The sequence below is a fragment of the Solanum verrucosum genome, unplaced genomic scaffold (assembly GCF_900185275.1).
Source record: "Solanum verrucosum unplaced genomic scaffold, falcon-dt-bn FXZP01000235.1, whole genome shotgun sequence".
Lineage (NCBI taxonomy): Eukaryota > Viridiplantae > Streptophyta > Magnoliopsida > Solanales > Solanaceae > Solanum > Solanum verrucosum.
In genome coordinates, this window is record NW_026019948.1 from 2192640 (window position 1) to 2212768 (window position 20129).

At 34.1% G+C, this 20129-nt stretch overlaps 1 protein-coding gene across 2 annotated transcripts; it reads left to right on the forward strand.

Annotated features, from left to right (window-relative positions):
• The first annotated feature begins 4368 nt into the window (after window positions 1-4368).
• LOC125810908 (uncharacterized) lies at window positions 4369-19540 on the forward strand. Of its 2 annotated transcripts, none has more exons than XM_049490412.1 (14): window positions 4369-4575; window positions 4892-5206; window positions 6435-6609; window positions 9215-9298; window positions 9376-9617; window positions 9729-9945; window positions 10819-10898; window positions 11176-11260; window positions 12789-12920; window positions 13020-13133; window positions 13211-13261; window positions 18106-18190; window positions 18787-18843; window positions 19254-19540. In XM_049490412.1, the coding sequence occupies exons 2-14, from the start codon at window positions 4986-4988 to the stop codon at window positions 19328-19330; spliced, it is 1620 nt and encodes a 539-aa protein (XP_049346369.1). In that variant the 5' UTR covers window positions 4369-4575; window positions 4892-4985; the 3' UTR covers window positions 19331-19540. The 2 variants fall into 2 exon arrangements, with proteins under 2 accessions (XP_049346369.1, XP_049346377.1); XM_049490420.1 differs by having other exon boundaries at window positions 4382-4575; window positions 13214-13261.
• Window positions 19541-20129: the final 589 nt, after the last annotated feature.

Genomic DNA, 20129 nt, shown 5'->3' on the forward strand with positions numbered 1-20129 from the left:
TCGTACCCACTATATTCAACCTCTCGCATGTCCTCATCACTGGAGCATCTGCACATTTCCTCTTCACATGTTCAAACCATCTCAGTCTCGCTTTTGTCATCTTGTCCACCACAGAAGTCACTCCCACTTTATCCCAGATATCCTCATTTCCAATCTTATCTCCCCTAATATTCTCATCCACCACAGAGGTCACTCCCACTTTATCCTGGATATCCACATTCCTAATCTCATTTCCCCTAATATTCTCATATATTCATCTCAGCATCATCATTTCTGCAACTTGCATCTTTCGAACATGGAAGTTCTTGAGTAGCCAAAACTCTACTTCATAAAACAAAGTTGGTCTAATTACCACTACTTTGTAGAACATAACTTTAAGTTTATGTGACACACACAAGATTGTACTCCGGAAGCAAACATCTACTTAATTCACGTTGCACCAATACGATATGTGACATCATCATCGATCTCCCTATTTTTCTAGATTATAGATCTGAGATACTTGAAATTATCTCTTAGGAATAGTCTATGTGTCAAGCCTCACTTCCACTCCTGCCTCATGCATTGTATCGCTATATATGCGCTCAAGATTTTCTGTTTTAATCCTACTCAACCTAAACTCTTTAAACTCCACAATTTATCTCCACAACTCTAACCTAGCATTAACAATTCATTTCGTGTCTCATCAATCAATGCTACGTCATTCGCAAATAACATATACCATACACATCATTATGTATAGAACACGTCAATTCATCCATTAGTATATGTACTCTCTAGAATAACAATATGCATGACATATTTATTCAATTTTTTTAGCATGAAACTCACGTGTGGCTGCGGACAAGTTCAAAGTCTAAACTTGTGAAACATCAAATCACTTGGAGATGATTTTTTGTGTGTGTCTGCCAATTTTTGTGTGACATCGTTGTCCCTTCCCTGTGGACAAAAGATGAAAATTATTGTATTTGAACATGAATTTTGTCTCAACTTATAAAAAGTTTGTGAATTATCTCACTTGATATATATATATATACCTACTTACCCATCAATATTTTCAACATTTACTTTGAAGTTTTTTTAATCAATATATCATTCACTTTGAAATTCAAATTCAGCCGTATCTACAGTTACGGGATTATTTTTCTTTTTAAACAAATTCCTTTTCTAATAATGATTTTATTATTAGCAAATTTTTACCCTACGATTCGAAAAAAGATTAAGAAATAAAAATATTTTCTATTTTGTTAGTATGTTTTTTATAGTTATCTAAATAAAAATTAATGATGGAATTACTATGATCTTATATATATGACAGATTATCAATTAAAAATGTATATGAAGTTATTCTATTTTAATAGATAAAATGAGATTAAAAAGAAAAGAAAATTATTTTCTACTTATATATCATATAAGTTAAAGTACTGATTTTAAAGAAAAATAAACAAGAATAGGGTTATGTTCTTTAAAAGTAATAATATATTTACTAGAAATAGAATATGTTTAAAAAGAAAAAAAAAATTATTCAATAGAAGATATTTTTGACCTATTAAGTAATAATAAGAACATTTTATAATCAATTTATCTACATAGAAATAAAGGCATTTTTAGACCAAACTATTAACGAAGAATATTGTTATTTAATTTCACATAGTAGTGTAACACATTTGAGCAAAGGCTACATGAATATTATATTTCTTTTGGTTGAAAACAAAAAATATAGTATAGTATAGTGGTGGTAACATGCTTACACGCCCACTATCATGTGATCCTATTAGTAATTAGTCAACTTCTGTTATTTAATTATTACATTAAGTTTAACAAAGTTATATTAGTTAATTAATAACTACTTAATTAGATTTGCATTTGATAGAATGGTACTACGAGCACCCACGTTCTCATAGATTTGATAGGGACTACCAATAATAATTAATAATCAATAAATATAGTTCTTTAATTTATTATTTATAAGTTTGTCTACGCATATACGCACAAATTGAGAAATCATTAATATATTCTATTATGAGACCAATTATTATATTCAAGGAAATACTTTTGTTAGTATAGTTTGTGGAACCAAGAGAAATTTGATAGCTTGATTTCTTATTTACTTATATATTTATTGATTTAACAAGCTAATTTACTTATAAGATAAGATGTTGGATGTTCTTAATGATGTTGTGAGATTTTTTGATAAAGATTATGTGAACTTAGTCAAAAACAGATAATAATCACAATGAATAACACACATACTTATTTATTCTCCAACCAATGAATCATGATAATGAGTCATATAGAACTTAGTTCTAAAGGGAGATTATTGGGTGTGCGACAAAGTTTCACATTAATTGGTAGCTGTAAAGAAAAATGAGATATTTATAAAGGTATTGAATACTCTAATGATGTGAGGCCTTTTTAGGAAAAATTGTACATACGACGTACTTGCTCAAGACAGACATATATTAATAATTATCTTACGGAGCAAACTTCAGTCCTCTAATGATAGTATTAAAAATTACTAAATATAATTATATTTTAGACTTTTTTTAATAATAAATATCGTCGTTTGGTAGAGTGTATAAAAATAATGCTAAATATAGTGTATTATGACATTTACTCATAGTTGACCAAATAATTACTTATTCATACATATGTGTCAATATTATGTAATTACATCAAATCAACAAGATATGAGTTCTCAAATAGATCTTTAATGATCTTTAAAAGGGTCTGATATACCTCTCAACTTTATCATTTAGAGTTAATATATCTATCGTTATGAAAATGACTCATATATTACCTTTACCGTTATACAAATGACTTACATAACCCCCTAACACTACGAAAGGAGCTCATCTATACCCTTTATCTAAAGGAAGTGAAAAAATTAGTCTTAAATTTTTATTTTTGACTTTTAAAAAAATAAAATATGTAGGGGTATATATGATCTCCTAGCAAAGTTCAAGGTGTATTTTAATTTTTTTCATACATAAATTATTTTTTGACTTCTTTGATTATTATTATTTGAGTTTCTTGTTCTTATTTTATCTTTTTTTCTTTCATTCTTTAGTGTAAAGAAAAAAATTAAACTATTTTTTTGTGGCTATATTATAATTCAAAACTATTCTTTTCGGCTATAATGTAATTTTATTTTTGTAGTTGTAAAAAAAATATTGGGGCATCTATGATAAATTTTACAAGAAAATTAGTGAAAACATAACTAAAAAAAATATGTGTGCGACGAGGATAAAATATACCCTATATGGCTTATACATATTCTTTTTTAAATAATTAAAAATTAAATTAATTTTTTTTCACTTTCGTCAGAGGAAAAACATATATGTGAGTCATTTGTATAACAATAATGATATGTATGAACCACTTTCATAACAAGGAGTATATCAACTCTAAATATCAAAAGTGAGGGGTATATTAGACCCTTTTAAAGATCACTAAAGATCTATTTGAGAACTCATATATTGTTGGATTTGATGCAACTACATAATATTGACATATATTTGTAAATAAGTAATTATTTGATCAACAATTAATTTCGTGTAACTGAAGAAATAATTACACTCTTTAATTTTCATGAAAATTGAAATTACTGATGACTGTATAACGACAGAGTTATCTTTTACTTTCTTTTCCTTTTTGTTTTTTATTATTAATTTTCTTTATTTGTCAAATATGTAATTCTTTTAACATTAATTATCTTTTGTTTATTTATCATAAAAAAATTCCCATTTATTTAGCTATCAATGTTAGTGTCCTAGTTTTTTTATTTAATCATAACCCCGTATATTAGAAAGAATGAGTCCTCTACAAACTTTTTATCAAACCTGCGATTTAAGATTTTTTTTGCAAAATATAAGCTTAGTTAGAATTTCATTAATTAATTCAATTAAAATAAATCAATACATTTTTACAATAATAGTTACAAATCTCTAATTATTTAATACTATAATAGTATATATTTTAAATATCTAGTAATAAATAATTTAGTGTTATTTCTCATATAGACAGATACATTAATGTTAAGTTTGTAATAATTAGATTTTGATTCTGTAATAATTACATTATAATTACATAATGACACATAATATTTTGTTACTACTTAAAAAAAAACCCACCAACTTCATTATGAAGAGACTTTCCACATTTATCCTAAGTAAAAATAATAATAAATTATTCACTTGAGATTGTTGAAATAAAATTTAAATTTTGGATCTGTTTTTATCAAAAACTCAAAATTTAGGATTAAAAAATAAATATGAGTATAATAGTAGGTAGTATTTTAGTTTAAACCTATTTTATAACGTGAGAGGAAATGGGTATAAATATAGAAGGCGGGCAAATCAAGGGAGTGGGAATCGAAGAGGGCAATAAGAAAAAAAAAAACTGACCTTAGCTTCTAAACCAGCGAAAATGCCGCTTTAGCTCTCTTCTTCCCTCTTTTCATTTCTAACTCTGATCAAACAACAAAATTATTGAAAAAAAATATTATTTTATTATCATTTTAACCTGTATATAACGATCGTATCAATCGGATTACTGCAGCACAAAGATTTGGTGGTAAGCTTGTTTTTTCTTGTGTTTTGATTTGGTGTTTATAGATTTTTTTTGTTCGATTTTTAGATCAAAATTTTAGTTTTGATGCATCAAATCTATGTGGGTCGTCGCTAAAATCTCTGAATTTTACAAGATTTGAGGAAAATTCTTGATATTGGTAGAGAATTATTCATTTTTTCTTGGCCTGTTACAATTTCTCCCATGGTGGGGTGATGATATATTGATTATTTGAGAACCCATGAAAAGTTTGGATTAAATTTGGAATGTTGTGCAATTGACTGATGCCCTCATGTGTATTGATGGACTATGAATTTGGTAGGTTTTTGATTTTGGGGTATGAGTAGAGTCAGTTTACGATGAGTCTGTGGTTCAAGAGATTCTAGTGCATCGCCTCTTAAGCTGAGTGAGAGTAGATGGATTCAGCAAGAAGTTGGTTCCAGAAGTTTCAACCGCGGGATCGATTAAGGTCAACCAGGAAGAAAGATTTAATGGGTAGTGGAAGAGAAGACCCCCAACCGCCTATGTCAGCTGAAGAGGCTTCCAATGTAACAAAGGAGAGGGTTGCTGCAGCGAAGCAGTACATTGAGAATCATTACAAGGAGCAGATGAGAAATTTGCACGACAGAAAGGAGCGGTACGTCATACTTGCCACTAATATAATCTTTTTATGAGTTATCTTTAGTATCATGAGTTAAAATTTACATTTTTAGTAATATTTAGCAGGGTTGTATTTCCCTGCAAGAATTAAGCAACTTTAGGAGAAAAAGGAAAACACTTGAATAATGTTATCACTGGTGTGTGGTTGTGAATTTTCTCGTTTTCAACAATTTTCATGAAGGGCTTATATTTTAAAAGTTGAAAGGAATTACACTCTTTCTTCATCTCCATTAAAACCTATTCGAGGAATTATTTAAAATAAAATTGGTTGTTGGTAAATGTTCCTGCTCTTTCCTTATCCAAGCTTGTTTTGCTTCAAATAACTCGCATTTATCTGCTTTGTTATGCTTGTAACTGTACACAATTAATAACTATAAAACATGAGCGTCATTTATTGTCCCTATATTATATTCAGTATACTGCATATATGCCGAATGTTATGATAAAAATTATCTGTTTTTCTTTTTATATGAAGAAATTGCCCAGTCACACTGGTGTGGCAAACATTACTTATATGCTCTCCTCCAGCTTATGTCTGCTATTTGATGAGAAGATTAACCTATCTTTCCAAATGGTTGATAACCTATTACCCCATCTATTTTCAGCTTGGAGTTAGTTTGTTGGTTTGCATAATAATTACAAAAATGATGTCACGAATCGTGATAAAGGCTAGGTTTGATCACCTTCCTGCATCAGCAGGAACAGACATAAATAAAGTACATTTTATACCTTTTCCAAATGTTTAGATTCAAATTCCACTAAAGGTGTTTCTAATGGATAAGTGTGCTATGGTAAAACTATGTGGTGTTTGGAATGCATCTTGTATAATTGAAATATGGCTTACTAGTCAGACTTACTTCGATGACTGTGCCAGTCAATTAGCCAACTTCAAATGCATGGAAGAGATTGCAGGAAATAAGTAGGATTGGCTTTCGTGTCGCATCATTCCAGATGTTAATACTTTCATTCATTCATTTTGGAAGATGTGCATGGTCTTGCTGGTTAGCTGTTAATTCGTTCATTTTAGAAGATGGTGCATGGTGTTGCTCATTAGCCTGATTTGGCAGAATTATCTACTACATAACGAAGAACACCCTCGACCTCTTTGCTCTGCCCAAGAATTGCATAGTCTTGATATTTCTGAATTATCCGCCCTATGAAGTGCTTTGAAATATATTCTTTTTCTTTTTATATTTGGTCACCAGCCGAAGTATACTGGAAAAGAAACTTGCCGATGCTGACGTCTCAGAGGAAGATCAAAATAATCTACTGAAATTTCATGAAAAGAAGGAAACTGAATACATGCGTCTGCAAAGGCACAAAATGGGAGCTGATGATTTTGAGTTACTAACAATGATTGGAAAGGGTGCATTTGGGGAGGTAATATCTCTATTGAAATATCTAATTGGCTGTTAACATCTTTGTTTGTTTCTTGTACAATTTTGTTCTGATATTACTACAATCCTCTATAACCACAGTTTTCATTTTGGCTTGTTCTGAATGTGGATGGTAAACATCTCGCATGAAATAGTAAATTTTACATCTTTATTTCCCCTTGATTTCTGAAAAATGCAGATGCTGAAGTGTCATGACCCAAAATTTATACTGCGTTGATAAATTTATACCATCTTACCAAACATGTATAAATTTTATCCTAGGCTTAATCCTGGGATATCCCACCTTATCCTATCCAACTTGGTATTATTTTATCCCATCTTCCTGGTGGAATAAATTAGTCCAGGGATTACAATCCTAGGATAATTTAGTTCGTGTACCAGACGACCCCTTAGAGCATAAAATAAAATTAGTAATTTGTGGGTCAATGCTACTTTGGTTAATTACTTTCTTGTGATTTTGCATCATATAATCACGTTGACATATAAATCTAACTATTGAAATCTAAGTGTTTTTATGATGTTTACTTGAAAAAAGAAAAGGAAGTTCTAAATAAGGAAAGGAGAGACTACTTACTAATTGGGGTAGGTTTCTTAGGAAACTCGGATCAAGTCTAGATTTCCATGGTTTGAATACAAGCATGAGAAGGTAATATATATAGATGTTAAATGACGGTGTAGATGCATTACTGTTGGACCAACTTTTTAAGGCGGCAATAAGGAGATAATTGAGTCCTTAGCTACTAAGTAAGGGCTTCTAGAACACTTTTGAAGTGAATTTGGCCGGTTATAAGGTTCGATCAAATATTTGCTGAGCTGTGTATTAGATCCGATGGAGGTGTGCTATAGTTAGGGAGGTAATTCTGTATCAGTTACTGAATCCTGTAGGAGTTGATTACTTAGCCTAGGACTTAATAATTGTGAATGTCAAAATGGTTGGCTAAGTCTTTCTTGTGGGGGTAGAAACTATCTTGAATAGAGTGACTTCAAAATTATTATACAGTGCTAGATTCTAGAGTTTTTTTTATTTAACTTTTCCAAAGCGACTAATCTCCCCAGCATTTCTACCATATTAGATTGTAAAACTTAATGTATGTATGTATATATTTGGAGAGTGAAATATGTAAGTACATATTATATCAAATTCTCTCTATCAATATAATCTTAGAGTGCATATATCATGTCCATGTATTTCTAGTTAAAAACTTATATCATACTTTATGAGAAGACAATAAAGTCATTCCCACATTAACTAGATTTGGGTCCCTGAACCACAACATGTTACTTCGGACTGTCAAGTTCTTTCTTCTCCTTGGTGGATGAGCTCTGTAGGAAATTAAAGGCTTCAGTATGGATATCCATGATAATATTATTTGTATGTGTAGTTTATAGTAATAATGTGATGTAGTCTATACTCGTCAAAGGGGAAAAATTAAGAAGGTTCTACAACGCAACCATGAATATGACCAACAACACTATGAGTACGTGCCTTTAAATAGGTTGAAATTGAGGCGCTGTTTAAGAATCTTGCACTTTATCAGTTTCTGAGGATGGGAGGGGGGTCTCTCTTAGACCTTATTCAAGACTTCAAGCAATAAGATGGGATTTTTCCATCTTTTCTTGGGACTCTACTTGCCACTGCCTGGGATAGTTTGCCCATCTGCGATTGATATTAATTTTCTATGGCAAGAAGTGTTAAACTTGTAATCCTCTTCTTAACAGATGATTTGTTGGATATGCTTCTCCTATAGTATTAGCTTAGACACTAAGAGATACAGATATTTATTGTAGTTGGGACGAACTTCAGAGTGTCATCTATTCGAGGTGGCTGAGCAGAGCTAGAGATCACACTAAAATTAGTGATAGAAGGTGATTTTAGGACTATTCTCCATGGTGCTACTTGAAGGTGAAATCTAAAAAATAGAGTGAGGAGCGACTCCTTTCCCTCACAAGTACTTGTCATTCCATGGGCAAAAATAGAAAACTAGACATCTGAAGCTTCTGTGTGAATCTAATGACCTTCTAATGAGCAATAAGGAATTCTCACCTCACCCTTTCATGAGGTTCTGCTCCTTAATCAAGCCTTCTTGGATGGATAAATAGGCAACGCCTTATTCTTGTGTAACCTGAGCTTTTTATTTCCTTTTTTCAATTTAATTTAACTTGCGAGTTAATTGTAAGGTGTTGCCTCTATCGAGAAAAAGGTTTTGTAGAGATCCAGTTGATACAGTTCTTATTCTTTCTCATGTCAAAACTAAGGTTTCATAAGAATGTCTTTGTCAAAGCTAGAAAATTTGTGTTTTCTGCTGGGTAGTGCTCTCCTTCATGAGTCACAAGTTTGTAATGAATCTCCATTAGGTGGAATCTTGCCAGTTACGGGATGTCATCATATAAGCCGGTTGCCCCATGATCTGCTAATGTAGTAGTTGGACTAATGATCTGTTGAATATGCTGGAGTGCTTGCATTATACTTTCAATACACTGCTCTAGCAGCTAAATATTTCTGAGCTCGATATCATGAACTGTGGATAGGAAATTCCCTTCTCAGAAAGTCTGAAGGATGTAAACGTTCGTCTTTTTTCCCATTACAGGTAAGAGTTTGTAGAGAGAAAACAACGGGTCATGTATACGCGATGAAAAAGCTTAAGAAATCAGAAATGCTTCGTAGAGGACAGGTATATGAGTATGAACATCAGATTCCCATAAGTTCTGCTACTATATTTACTGGTCCTTAGCTTTTGGATTTTATTAGGTTGAGCATGTAAAAGCTGAAAGGAATCTGCTCGCAGAGGTGGACAGTAATTGCATTGTCAAACTGTATTGTTCTTTCCAAGATGACGAGTTTCTTTATCTTATCATGGAATATCTACCTGGTGGTGATATGATGACCCTACTCATGAGGAAGGATACACTAACTGAAGATGAAGCCAGATTTTATGTTGCGGAGACTGTTTTGGCTATAGAATCTATCCATATACATAACTATATACACAGGTCATAACTTCTTTTGATACCTGGTTGCAATTTGTTTTGTTTTATTTCTTCATTTGTCTGGACCTCTTTAAACATCCTAATATTGTTTCCCTTACACTTTATTTGCTGCAGAGACATTAAGCCTGACAACCTGCTGCTTGATAGATACGGTCATTTGAGACTATCAGATTTTGGTCTTTGTAAGCCATTAGACTGCAGCACCCTAGAAGAGAAGGATTTCGCAGGGGGTGATAGTGCCCATGGAGCTTCTCGGAGTGATGGGTCTGCAGCGCCAAAACGCACTCAGCAAGAACAATTACAACATTGGCAGAAAAATAGGAGGACACTTGTGAGTCTCCTCCCTTTGGGTATCTTTTTGGTTAACTTCCCTGTATTATTCCTTCAGAAGACACTGGCTGTCCTCTTATTGCACTGTCATTTTCTGTTGGTAATGTAGATGGAACAATCATTAAAATTGGTATATGATGACAATTAGTATGTCCCATATTGGTTGAGGAAGTGGGTTGTTGTCTCCTTATATGGTATTGGGCAATCCTCATCTTGTGAACTAGCTTTTAGGGGTGGGTTAGGACCGAGGTCTATTTTCTTAACATGTATCACAGCCTGACCAACCCCTAATCTTGGTTTATTGAATGCTTGGACCTCATGTCATATTGTCCACGCTCCAAATGTTGATTTTTTCTTAGAATGTCCCACATTAATAGAGGGATTGAGTTATTAGTTGTGGGGGTTGAGTGTATATTTTGTACACAATGACCATATTTCTTACCACCTAACCTGAAGTAGCAAAGTTCATGTGGTTTTGTGGATCATTTTATAGTTGATTTTGTGTGGTTGATGAAGCAGTGTTCTTAAGAGCCATTGTGAAGCGAGCTGTTATCGCTTCATATGTGGGCTTCAAATAATGGTGCACAAAGTGATTCCAACAAGAATCAACAGTTTCTTGAATTTCGACTTTGAGGAGTTGGATCAATACAACATTATTGTATATTACATGCTAAAATTAGTTATTTTGATTGCAATTTAATTTTATCATACTAAATTCATACATTGATATATTTTAATATCCGTAAAAATGTGAGCTTCACTTCTCGCTTCAAACTCCATGGACCTTGTCACTTTTTCATTCTTTTTACTTTTAATAACACTGAGAAGAAGTCAATCTCTTACTAACTAAATTCCTCCAATTGTGGAAACCCAGGCATATTCTACAGTGGGTACACCAGACTATATAGCTCCTGAAGTCCTGCTGAAGAAAGGTTATGGAATGGAGTGTGACTGGTCAGTACAGTTTTCTCATGTATATGAATGGGCTCTTTGAGTTTTACCTTCTTTGCTTTTGTTAATTTCTGGAAAATGTGATCTTATGTTTAAGTTGTTCCAAGTTGTACAAGTTTGTTTCTCACTCCTGCCTACCGTGTCCTCTCCTCTCTAGTTTTCGTTATTTGAGGTGTATTCCTGTTCCCTTTTTTGAGGGGTAGGGGGTAGGGGGGGTTAATCCATGTCCTTATATATTTTGTTCTCATGTATTTGGCATACATTTGCTCTTGTTCTTCAGGTGGTCACTTGGTGCTATTATGTATGAAATGCTAGTGGGCTATCCACCTTTCTATTCTGATGATCCCATGTCAACATGTCGCAAGGTGAGCCTTCAGAGTGCTGTCATTAACGATCATCATTGAATTTACTTGTATATGTTTCCCTTGGTTTGATTCCTTAATTTATATCTTCCTCATTGGGACAGTTCTACTATGCTCTCGTATTATCTTATTCAAACCTCTGAAATATTTTCTTTATCCTGCCGAGAACTATTTAAACATACTTTTGGTACTTAGCTAAAAGCACTAGACATTTAGACCAAACAAGTATCAGGTTCTTAACCGATTTTTTTTAATGAAAAGATCTCATCTCTTTGCTTTTATTTCACTCTATTGTAACTTTTAGTGTCTTTAGTCATTTAGGGAAAATATATAATTTTCAAGGCCTTGAGAAATCTACGGAGTATAACCTAAGTGCTTTAACTGTTTTAGACTCAGAAAACCACTTCAACTGCAAACATGATTTCTATATGCCCTTCCATTTGATTTGGTAGTTTAAAAAGGAGAAAATTCAATGCTCTTAAAACTTTTGGGGTGAGGATCATTTTTACTTTTATGTTTCTTAAATTCAACTTAAACAAAAGCTGTATTTTGTTTGATCATCTAGCTCCCCTCTTCGTCTCTCTCTCTCCCCCTTCCCTGCAAATGTTATGATCATCTAATCTTCATTTTTGAATAATATTATAATCTTTTAGAATGGGTAATCTCCAGAAGGACAAAGGACTAGAGATTTCTACTTTTATGATCATTTTCTATTTCCATTTTTATCTGTAGAATATCATCCCCAAGCCAATTATCTTCCTTGAAGGCTGTTCTTACTTCTTATTAATTCCCCACCCTGATGAACTTCTCTAGTCCAACATAAGATTATACTTCCAACTAAATCTCCAGTCATTCCCAATATTATATGTGCTAACTCTTTATTACATTGCTTTATTTAATTTCAAAGAAGATGGGAAAGGTTTAATCCAAAAAAGTAATAATTAAGAAACATTATTATGGTAGGGCAGAAGGTTAAAAAGATAAGCTCGTAATAGAAATTGGAAATGGAAGAATGGAAATTAGTTTTTTCCCCACCCATTAACTTTATACTTATTAGCTCAATGTGATAGTTCTACGAAATAAATAAATAAAAGAAAGGCTTAACAAAATTTCAAAAAAAAAAAAAAGAAAGGAAAAAAAAGAAACGCTTAACAAGGTAGGAGTAGAAGCTTAGAAAGATAAATGATGGAATCCCAGAGTGAGGCTTGGCTAGTGTAATCATACATATCATAATTCATAACAGGCATAAGAACAGCTCTGCACATTGCCATGGTCGATTTTATTTTTAAGCTTGTTTTCTAAAATCTATTTCTACATTTTTTTTACTATCCCTTTTTTCTTATTGGCTTCCCGGAGAACCTTTTTCCATTTTTTTTATTTCCTTTCCCTGAAATATCAGGATTCATCTCTTCATCTTCTAAGCAACTCTATCCTTGATTTTCCTCAAACCATTGCTCTTTTTCACAAAGAAACTACTGAAGAGGTCTCTTAGAATCTTACCATCTGTATAATCATATCCTTGTACCTGCAGATCGTAAACTGGAAATCTCATTTAAAGTTTCCTGAGGAAGCAAAACTATCTTCAGAAGCGGAAGATCTTATTGGCAAACTCCTTTGCCATGTTACCCAGCGACTAGGTTCGAATGGTGCTGATGAAATAAAGGTGTTGTATGGTGTGTCCTATTCTATGTTCTTTTATCAGTTTCTGTGTAATTGCAAAGTGTAAATTGCCTTCTTTTTTTCTATCTTTCTTCTATATCAGGTCCACCCGTGGTTTAGAGGAATAGACTGGGACAGAATCTATCATATTGATGCTGCCTTCATCCCTGAGGTTACTGATGAGTTGGACACTCAAAACTTTGAGAAGTTTGAAGAGGTATTGATGTACCTTTTTTCTTCTGCTAATGTGTTTCACTATTATTTGCTTAACTCGCTTTTGTTTCTTGTTCTCAGCAGTCTGAAACTCGTTCTCAGAGTGCATCAAGATCTGGTCCTTGGAGGAAGGTATTCACTCTCGTGCATCGTGTGGGATTACGTTTTACATTCTTTTTTCTTGAAATTCGTAACGTTGTATATTTCTATATATGATTAAGATCAATCAGTACATTGGTTTTTCTTGCACCATATTTACATCAAAAGACTCTTAGGAACAGGAGCTATTCTCGTCTTCTAGAGGGAGTCTAATACATCTAGAATTTCAACAGTTTATACCGAGTGAGACTGTCTACACCAAAAGCAGAAGAGCAAAATACAATTCATCTTCATCTGTTGGACAGAATTGATCCTATTTTCAAAACATCTGGAACTCCTTTCTTTCCCTATTGTCCACCAGATACAAGCTGGAACCATTCTCCATCTTCCTCTGTCTCTGACCTCCAAACCTGCCTCTCTCCAACTTGAGAGAGTTTCAGAATTCTTTCCAGGCATTATCCATGTGATATTTCTGAGTGCCAGGAACATCCTCCCTACTTGAGTTATTTTGCAATGGAGGAAAATATGATTTACTGTCTCTGTAGTTTCCCCACATAGGCAGCACCTAGGGAAGATAGTAATCCTTCTTCACATCAAGTTATCTTGAGTAAGAACTGCTTCTCTTGCCGAAAGCTGGACAAAACATGAAACCTGATATGGTATCTTAGCCTTCCAAATGTGCTTCCAAGGCCATTCTACCATTTGATGATTGGTAGCCATTGCCATCATCACATAGGCAACTCTTATTACCATCAGGCTCAGTTAGCCATTGCCATCACCGCAAAGTCAACCTTTTCATCGATATGACACCTCAAATCCAGTTATACCAATCAAATCCAAAGGATTAATCCAAATTTTATACGCACTTTCTTTATAAAATCTTCAATTGCATTCACCCAAGTATACACTGGGACTTTCTTTACCCATAAGTTTGTCATTCCGGTATCAATCCACTCCTTTGGAGCTTAAGATAAAATCACCAATCCTCATTTAGAATCCTCAAGATACACTTCACAACCTAAATGAATCAATACCGTACCAACGATCCACCACTAAAATCTTCCTTATAAACAATGCTTAACACAAGCGTCCTTAGTAACAAACTAGTTGGTTTCTCAAATGTGAATGCAACACTGAATCTCATTATCTGAACATGTCATACAACTGATAACTCTTTAAGTAGTTAGTATCCACCTTGAAAATTGACGTATTCATTTCCACATAACACTAGTACCATATCGTGAAAGTCTGTTAGTTCCATCACTAGAACACATCATACCTATCGAGAAGATTGTACCCAAATGGCCCACACCACTTCTACCCATTGAATAACTGCAAAACATTATCAAATTCGTTCCGTCTCTAGCCCAAGCGATTTGCATTCTTTCTTAGTTCAGGTCGATAACAAGAGTAACATACTTCATAACTCTGACCAAGTAAGCATCGGTACTGTTGTAGTAGTCATATCATGACCCTCTTTGATATACACTTCATTTATGAAATCGTAGTATAGATTTTGTCCTCAATTGGTGCAACATAATTTCATCATTCGCTAAGCAACCCATACATGTTATGACAAATTTACTAACTGTATTTTCCAAAGTAATGGTGTTCATTATCTAGCCGTCCCTTACGAAAATTTTTGAATGTTGTCACCTTGGCAAAGTCATCTGGCTTCACCCCCTCTTACCTTCTTCACAAAATCAACCACTTCATGAAAAGATTTTTGCTAAAGCAACCACCTATAAAGCTTGAATCTGCAAATTTGACCTCAATCCTTTCACAAAGCAGCGATCCGCTCTTCCAGACTGTAGCAAAGCTGAGTCACATATTTGGATAAAGCATGAAATATGGCTTCATAGGCTGCAACAAATATCTCCCGTTGCTCTCTATTCAGGAACTCATCTCTCCTCATATCCCTCAAAGTCTTGGGGTATATACTTCTCCATGAAGAAGCTAGAAAATGCTGCCCAAGTAATAGGTAGTGCATTTACCGGTCGACACTCAACATGATCGCCACCACATTTTAGCATTTCCTTGAAATTGATATGTCACAATTCACAAACTCAACACGAAGCCTCTCCACTATATTCATCTTATGAAGATGCTCATGATAATCAACAAGGAAATCGTAAACATCTTCATATTCAGTACCTATGAAGAATGGGGGTTTCAACTTTAAGAACTTAATAAAAAGATCATGTTGGTCACTAGTCATTACATGCCATGTGGTCAATCGAGGAAACATGCTTATTTCTAAGGATGTATCCTGTCTTGCTAGTGTTGTTGTTGCCACTTCTAGTTCTAACCATATGTGAAATAGAGTCAAGGAGGTCAGATACTAATTTGTATCACCTAGATACCAATTGGATTCAAGTAATCGCACGAAAGAAGGAAAGAATGAAGTTTTCGTAAAGTCTTGTAGCCTCCCGAAGAAAAGTAAAGGCGTCCCCATATCGTTCTGCAAGACCCTACTAGACTTGTCTTTGTGTGATGAGATCACCGAACTTAGAGCTCTGATACTAAGTTTGTCACGATCCAAAACGAATCATGAGTGACACCCATACTTAACCTCCTAGGTGGGCGAATCAACGAATTAAACCCCAACTTCTATTTATTGTTCAACTTACGAAATACAAACCATAATGTGGAAGCTCAAATCTTATTAATGTAAGTAATATAAATCCACTAAAGTATATTAAATATTGTTTCCCAAAACCTGGAAATCATCACATCAAGGACATCTAATCTCCAATCAAAGACACCAAAATAAATGAATAAAGTAGCTTGTGTCCGAAAACTAAGAACATCATGCCATGACCAAGAGAATCCAACACGAGCTCGAATGAATAGCTCATCCTGGAACCTGATGTGCTGGAAACTAGCTAGAGCTGAGGGCGAGTCGAAGTCGCTAGAACACTTGTTGCACTCCACAGAAGGAAAATGAAGGAAAACACAAGTAGCGATCAGTACAGGGCAACATGTACTAAGTAGATATCATCGGCTGACTCAAAATAAAAATTAGTATGCATAAAGTAATAATAAGAAAACAACTATAGCACTTAGCAGGTGGCAAGCAACAATCAGCATGAACAAGTGGCAACATCACTTAAGCAAGTACGTATACGTAATCCGTCCACAATATCAAGAACACACATGAGGACTGATTACGTACTTGCTTCAGTGCTGTTGTCACTTTTTCATGTTGTTTGTTGCTTGGCACCTGCTAAGTGCTATAGTTGATTTTATATTATTACTTTATGCATATTAATTTCTATTTTGAGTTGACTAATGATATCTACTTAGTACATGTTGCCCTGTACTGATTCCTACTTGTGTTTTTCTTTGTTTTCCTTTTGTGGAGTGCAGCGAGTGTACTAGCGACTTAGACTCGTTCGAATCTCCAACACATCAAGTTTTAGGGTGAGCTATTCGTTCGAGCTCGTGTTGGATTCTCTCGGTCATGGCATTGATGTCCTCAGTTTTCGGACACAAACTACTTTATTCATTTATTTTTTGTCTTTGATACTCTCAGTATTTGGAGATTAGATGTCCTTGATGTGATGACATTCAGGTTTTGGGAAACGATATTTAATAGACTTTAGTGGATTTGTGTTTCTTACATTAATAAGATTTGAGCTTCCGCATTATGGTTTGTATTTCGTAAGTTGAACAATAAATATAAGTTGGGGTTGAATTTGTTGGTTCGCCCACCTAGGAGGTTAAGTACGGGTGCCACTCATGACACATTTGGTCTTCTTGTGTCATCTCCAAAGCCATTTTATTTTTAAAGCCTTGTTCTGGAACTTCAGATCTCTGAGTCCCAGTCTGCCCCCCTCCCTCTCCTTCTTCTTACTCACTGTTAATGCCTTACATTTCACCAAATAGAAACCTTTCTTCTCCTTATTTCCTTGCCACAAGAAAGATCTTCTAATGTTGTCTAGTCTTTTAATAACACTTGCTGGGATTGGAAATAAGGACATCATGTAAGAGTGGAGGGCATCTAACACAGGGTTGATGAGTATGACTCTTCTACTGCAATTTTAGTGATAATTATAGACATGGCACGCATAAAGGCTTGCTGAAGTTTCAGACGAGATATTCCCAAATAACCCTTGTCCTAGTGTAAATTATCATTGATGAACAATAAGGTTGGTTTTTCTGTAGTAGTACTTGAATTGTCCGTTCTCCATCTTCCCCTTGTTTCTTCCTTTAACTTTGGAGCCCTTTGTCTTAAAATGTTTTGCAATCTATGTTTGTTGCAATTACAAAAAATTAAATGGAGAACTGTTTAGAAACTTTAATGTAAACTTGCTAGAGACACCTTTTCCTATGGGGAATACTCGTGCTTACCAGAACAGTGAAGAGAAGTTCAGATGCTTTCAACAGTGTAGCAGACATGTCCGAGCCATGTCTATATTGGACTGTTGCAAAGTTCTCAAGCTGTGCGTGGTAGTTCTACCGTTTTATTGAAGTCTTGGCAGGACTTCACTGACGAGTTGAATAGTGATGTAAGTGTGCAAATATTTGGGCAACTTGAAGTTGCATAGTGTTGCTGCTGAAACTGGATTAAGGTCAGAAAGGATAGAGTAGCAAGTCAAACTGATTGAGGGAGAAAGCCTTTTCTTTTTCCAGATATACGTTAGGGCTCCCAAATAGATGCTACATTACATGGTTGGATATTTAGGCGTACCTTAACAGTGATTCCCACTTTAGAAATGTCTGCATTTGGACTTCTCTTGTTTGTTTTTCATGGTGATCCTGAGGTTTTCTGTTCTCGTTATTTTTATTGTCGTATTCATTATTTGTTGGACCCTATAGTTCCTTCACCTTTGTCAATTCCCTCCTTATCTCATTCTTACCTAAATTTTTTGCAGATGCTCTCATCGAAGGACATCAACTTTGTGGGTTATACATACAAAAACTTTGAAATCGTGAATGATTATCAAGCGTCTGGAATGGGTATCTTTCTCTCTCTCTCTCTCTCATGAAGTCCAGAGGGACTGTGACATGGTGAAGCAACTAGAGTGTTAAACTGGAGAAAATATGATTCATAAGATATAAGATGTTTTGTTATGATATTTTTAGACAACTGCTGATGCAGCATTTTCATTCTTTTTTTACATGGATGGGTCTTCTTGAATTAGTTCATGCTTCTGCAAGCATGGACCTCCTGGATATCTCTAGGTTGTAATATTGTTTTTAGAGTTCGATCTCATTTTTGTAAGCTAAGATCAGATCCAACTTCATGATTTTAAAGCACTATAGCATAGTGGGTATTAAATTTAAGATACATTAAATACCCAGACCTCATTTGTTAGCTTCTTCTAGTTGCTATGTTCTCTGCCTTTTTCTTTCTTATTACTATGTCATTGAACCAAACTTGAAATTACGGTACTTAAAGAAGCTGAAGCCCTTTGAGTACAGGAATATTGAGGGATCTGGTGTTCCTTGTGAAAAGTTGATGCAAGTACTTTGGACAAAGTTTTTTCCTTTGTGGCGGTTCTTCATTGCTCTGTGAAAGTTAACTGACTTTGAGGTCTCATTTTTTTCCGCAGCTGAACTGAAGAAGAAGAATACCAAGTCAAAGAGGCCAACAATCAAAGCACTATTTGGTAATACTTACCTATCCCATCTCTTTATTTAGGACTGTATTTCGGTTGATTCTTCCCGTGTGTTTGTTTTGGTTCTTGTCTGATAGAGTCGATGCTTTGGAATGAAATACTATAGTTATCTGTGTCAAACTCAACAGTTTTATACATGGGGGTGTTAAATGATTGAAGTCCTATATTGGTTGTATCTTCAGAGAATCAGTGGTCTTTTGTTATTTTAGTTTATGCCTTTTCCTCATCTTTCGAGGAGAGTATTTATCATACTTCCCTTCTATTTAATTCTTGATTTTGATATACCGATTCAGAAAGAAATAAATTAGCTTCATCTTGGATGATACTTTTGGCTACAGTATCCTTTTCCTCTATGTCAAGAACTCAGTTTTGTCTTGTATTTCTGCTTTGTTTTTCAACAGAGGACGAGTCAGAAGGATCAGAGTCAAGTAATTCTCAGAAATCCCAAGGAAGCTTTGTAAATCTCATGCCTCCATGATATATATAGAGAGCTTGTTGAACTGTTGTTAGCAAAGTTTTGGCAGTTGGTTAGTGGCTATTTGATCAGGGATGTAAGTATTTAGGCTGATATCAAAGAAAATTGTTATGTTGGATATGAAACTAATATTGTTAGAATTTGCTTGCAACAGTCCTCATCTTTTGATTAAGATATATAGGTCATGAATGACAACTTTGATCCGTCTCTCTATTACTTGTTCTTTCTTCACTTGCTTTGAAACCAGAGTACTATGAAATGACTGGTTCAGTTTGTTGCCTTTAGTAACTAGACGCGGATCCAGTATTTGATAACCAGTGCAGTCAGTACATGTTCGTTTGGACACAAAAAATTTGGTTCAAAATTTCAGTAAATAGGTATAAACGATATATATTTCAAACTCAGTAAATCACTTCTCAACTCTATAAGCACAAAGTCTTGGATCCACCTCTATTTCTATTAGGTCTATTACTATCTATTTATATCTCAATAATGCATTATGTAATGCAAGATTATTTCTTATGCATCCTACCAAACGATCAAGAGTGTATAACTAGCGTATTAGTTATCCTTAGATTTACAAAAGTGTATCAAATAAGGTATTACAGTCAACCCTCTTTATATAGCGTTTGTCTGAAAGTTGCATGACTGATATACCGAGATATTATTTTATATATATAGTGTTCTAATGCATCCTTCCCAATGACGCCTAAGGTCTTACCTTCTTGTAAGATGTTGATTTTATTTTTTTTAACAAAGTAGTACTGTTGGCAAAGAATATATGATACAACCTAGGATTTAA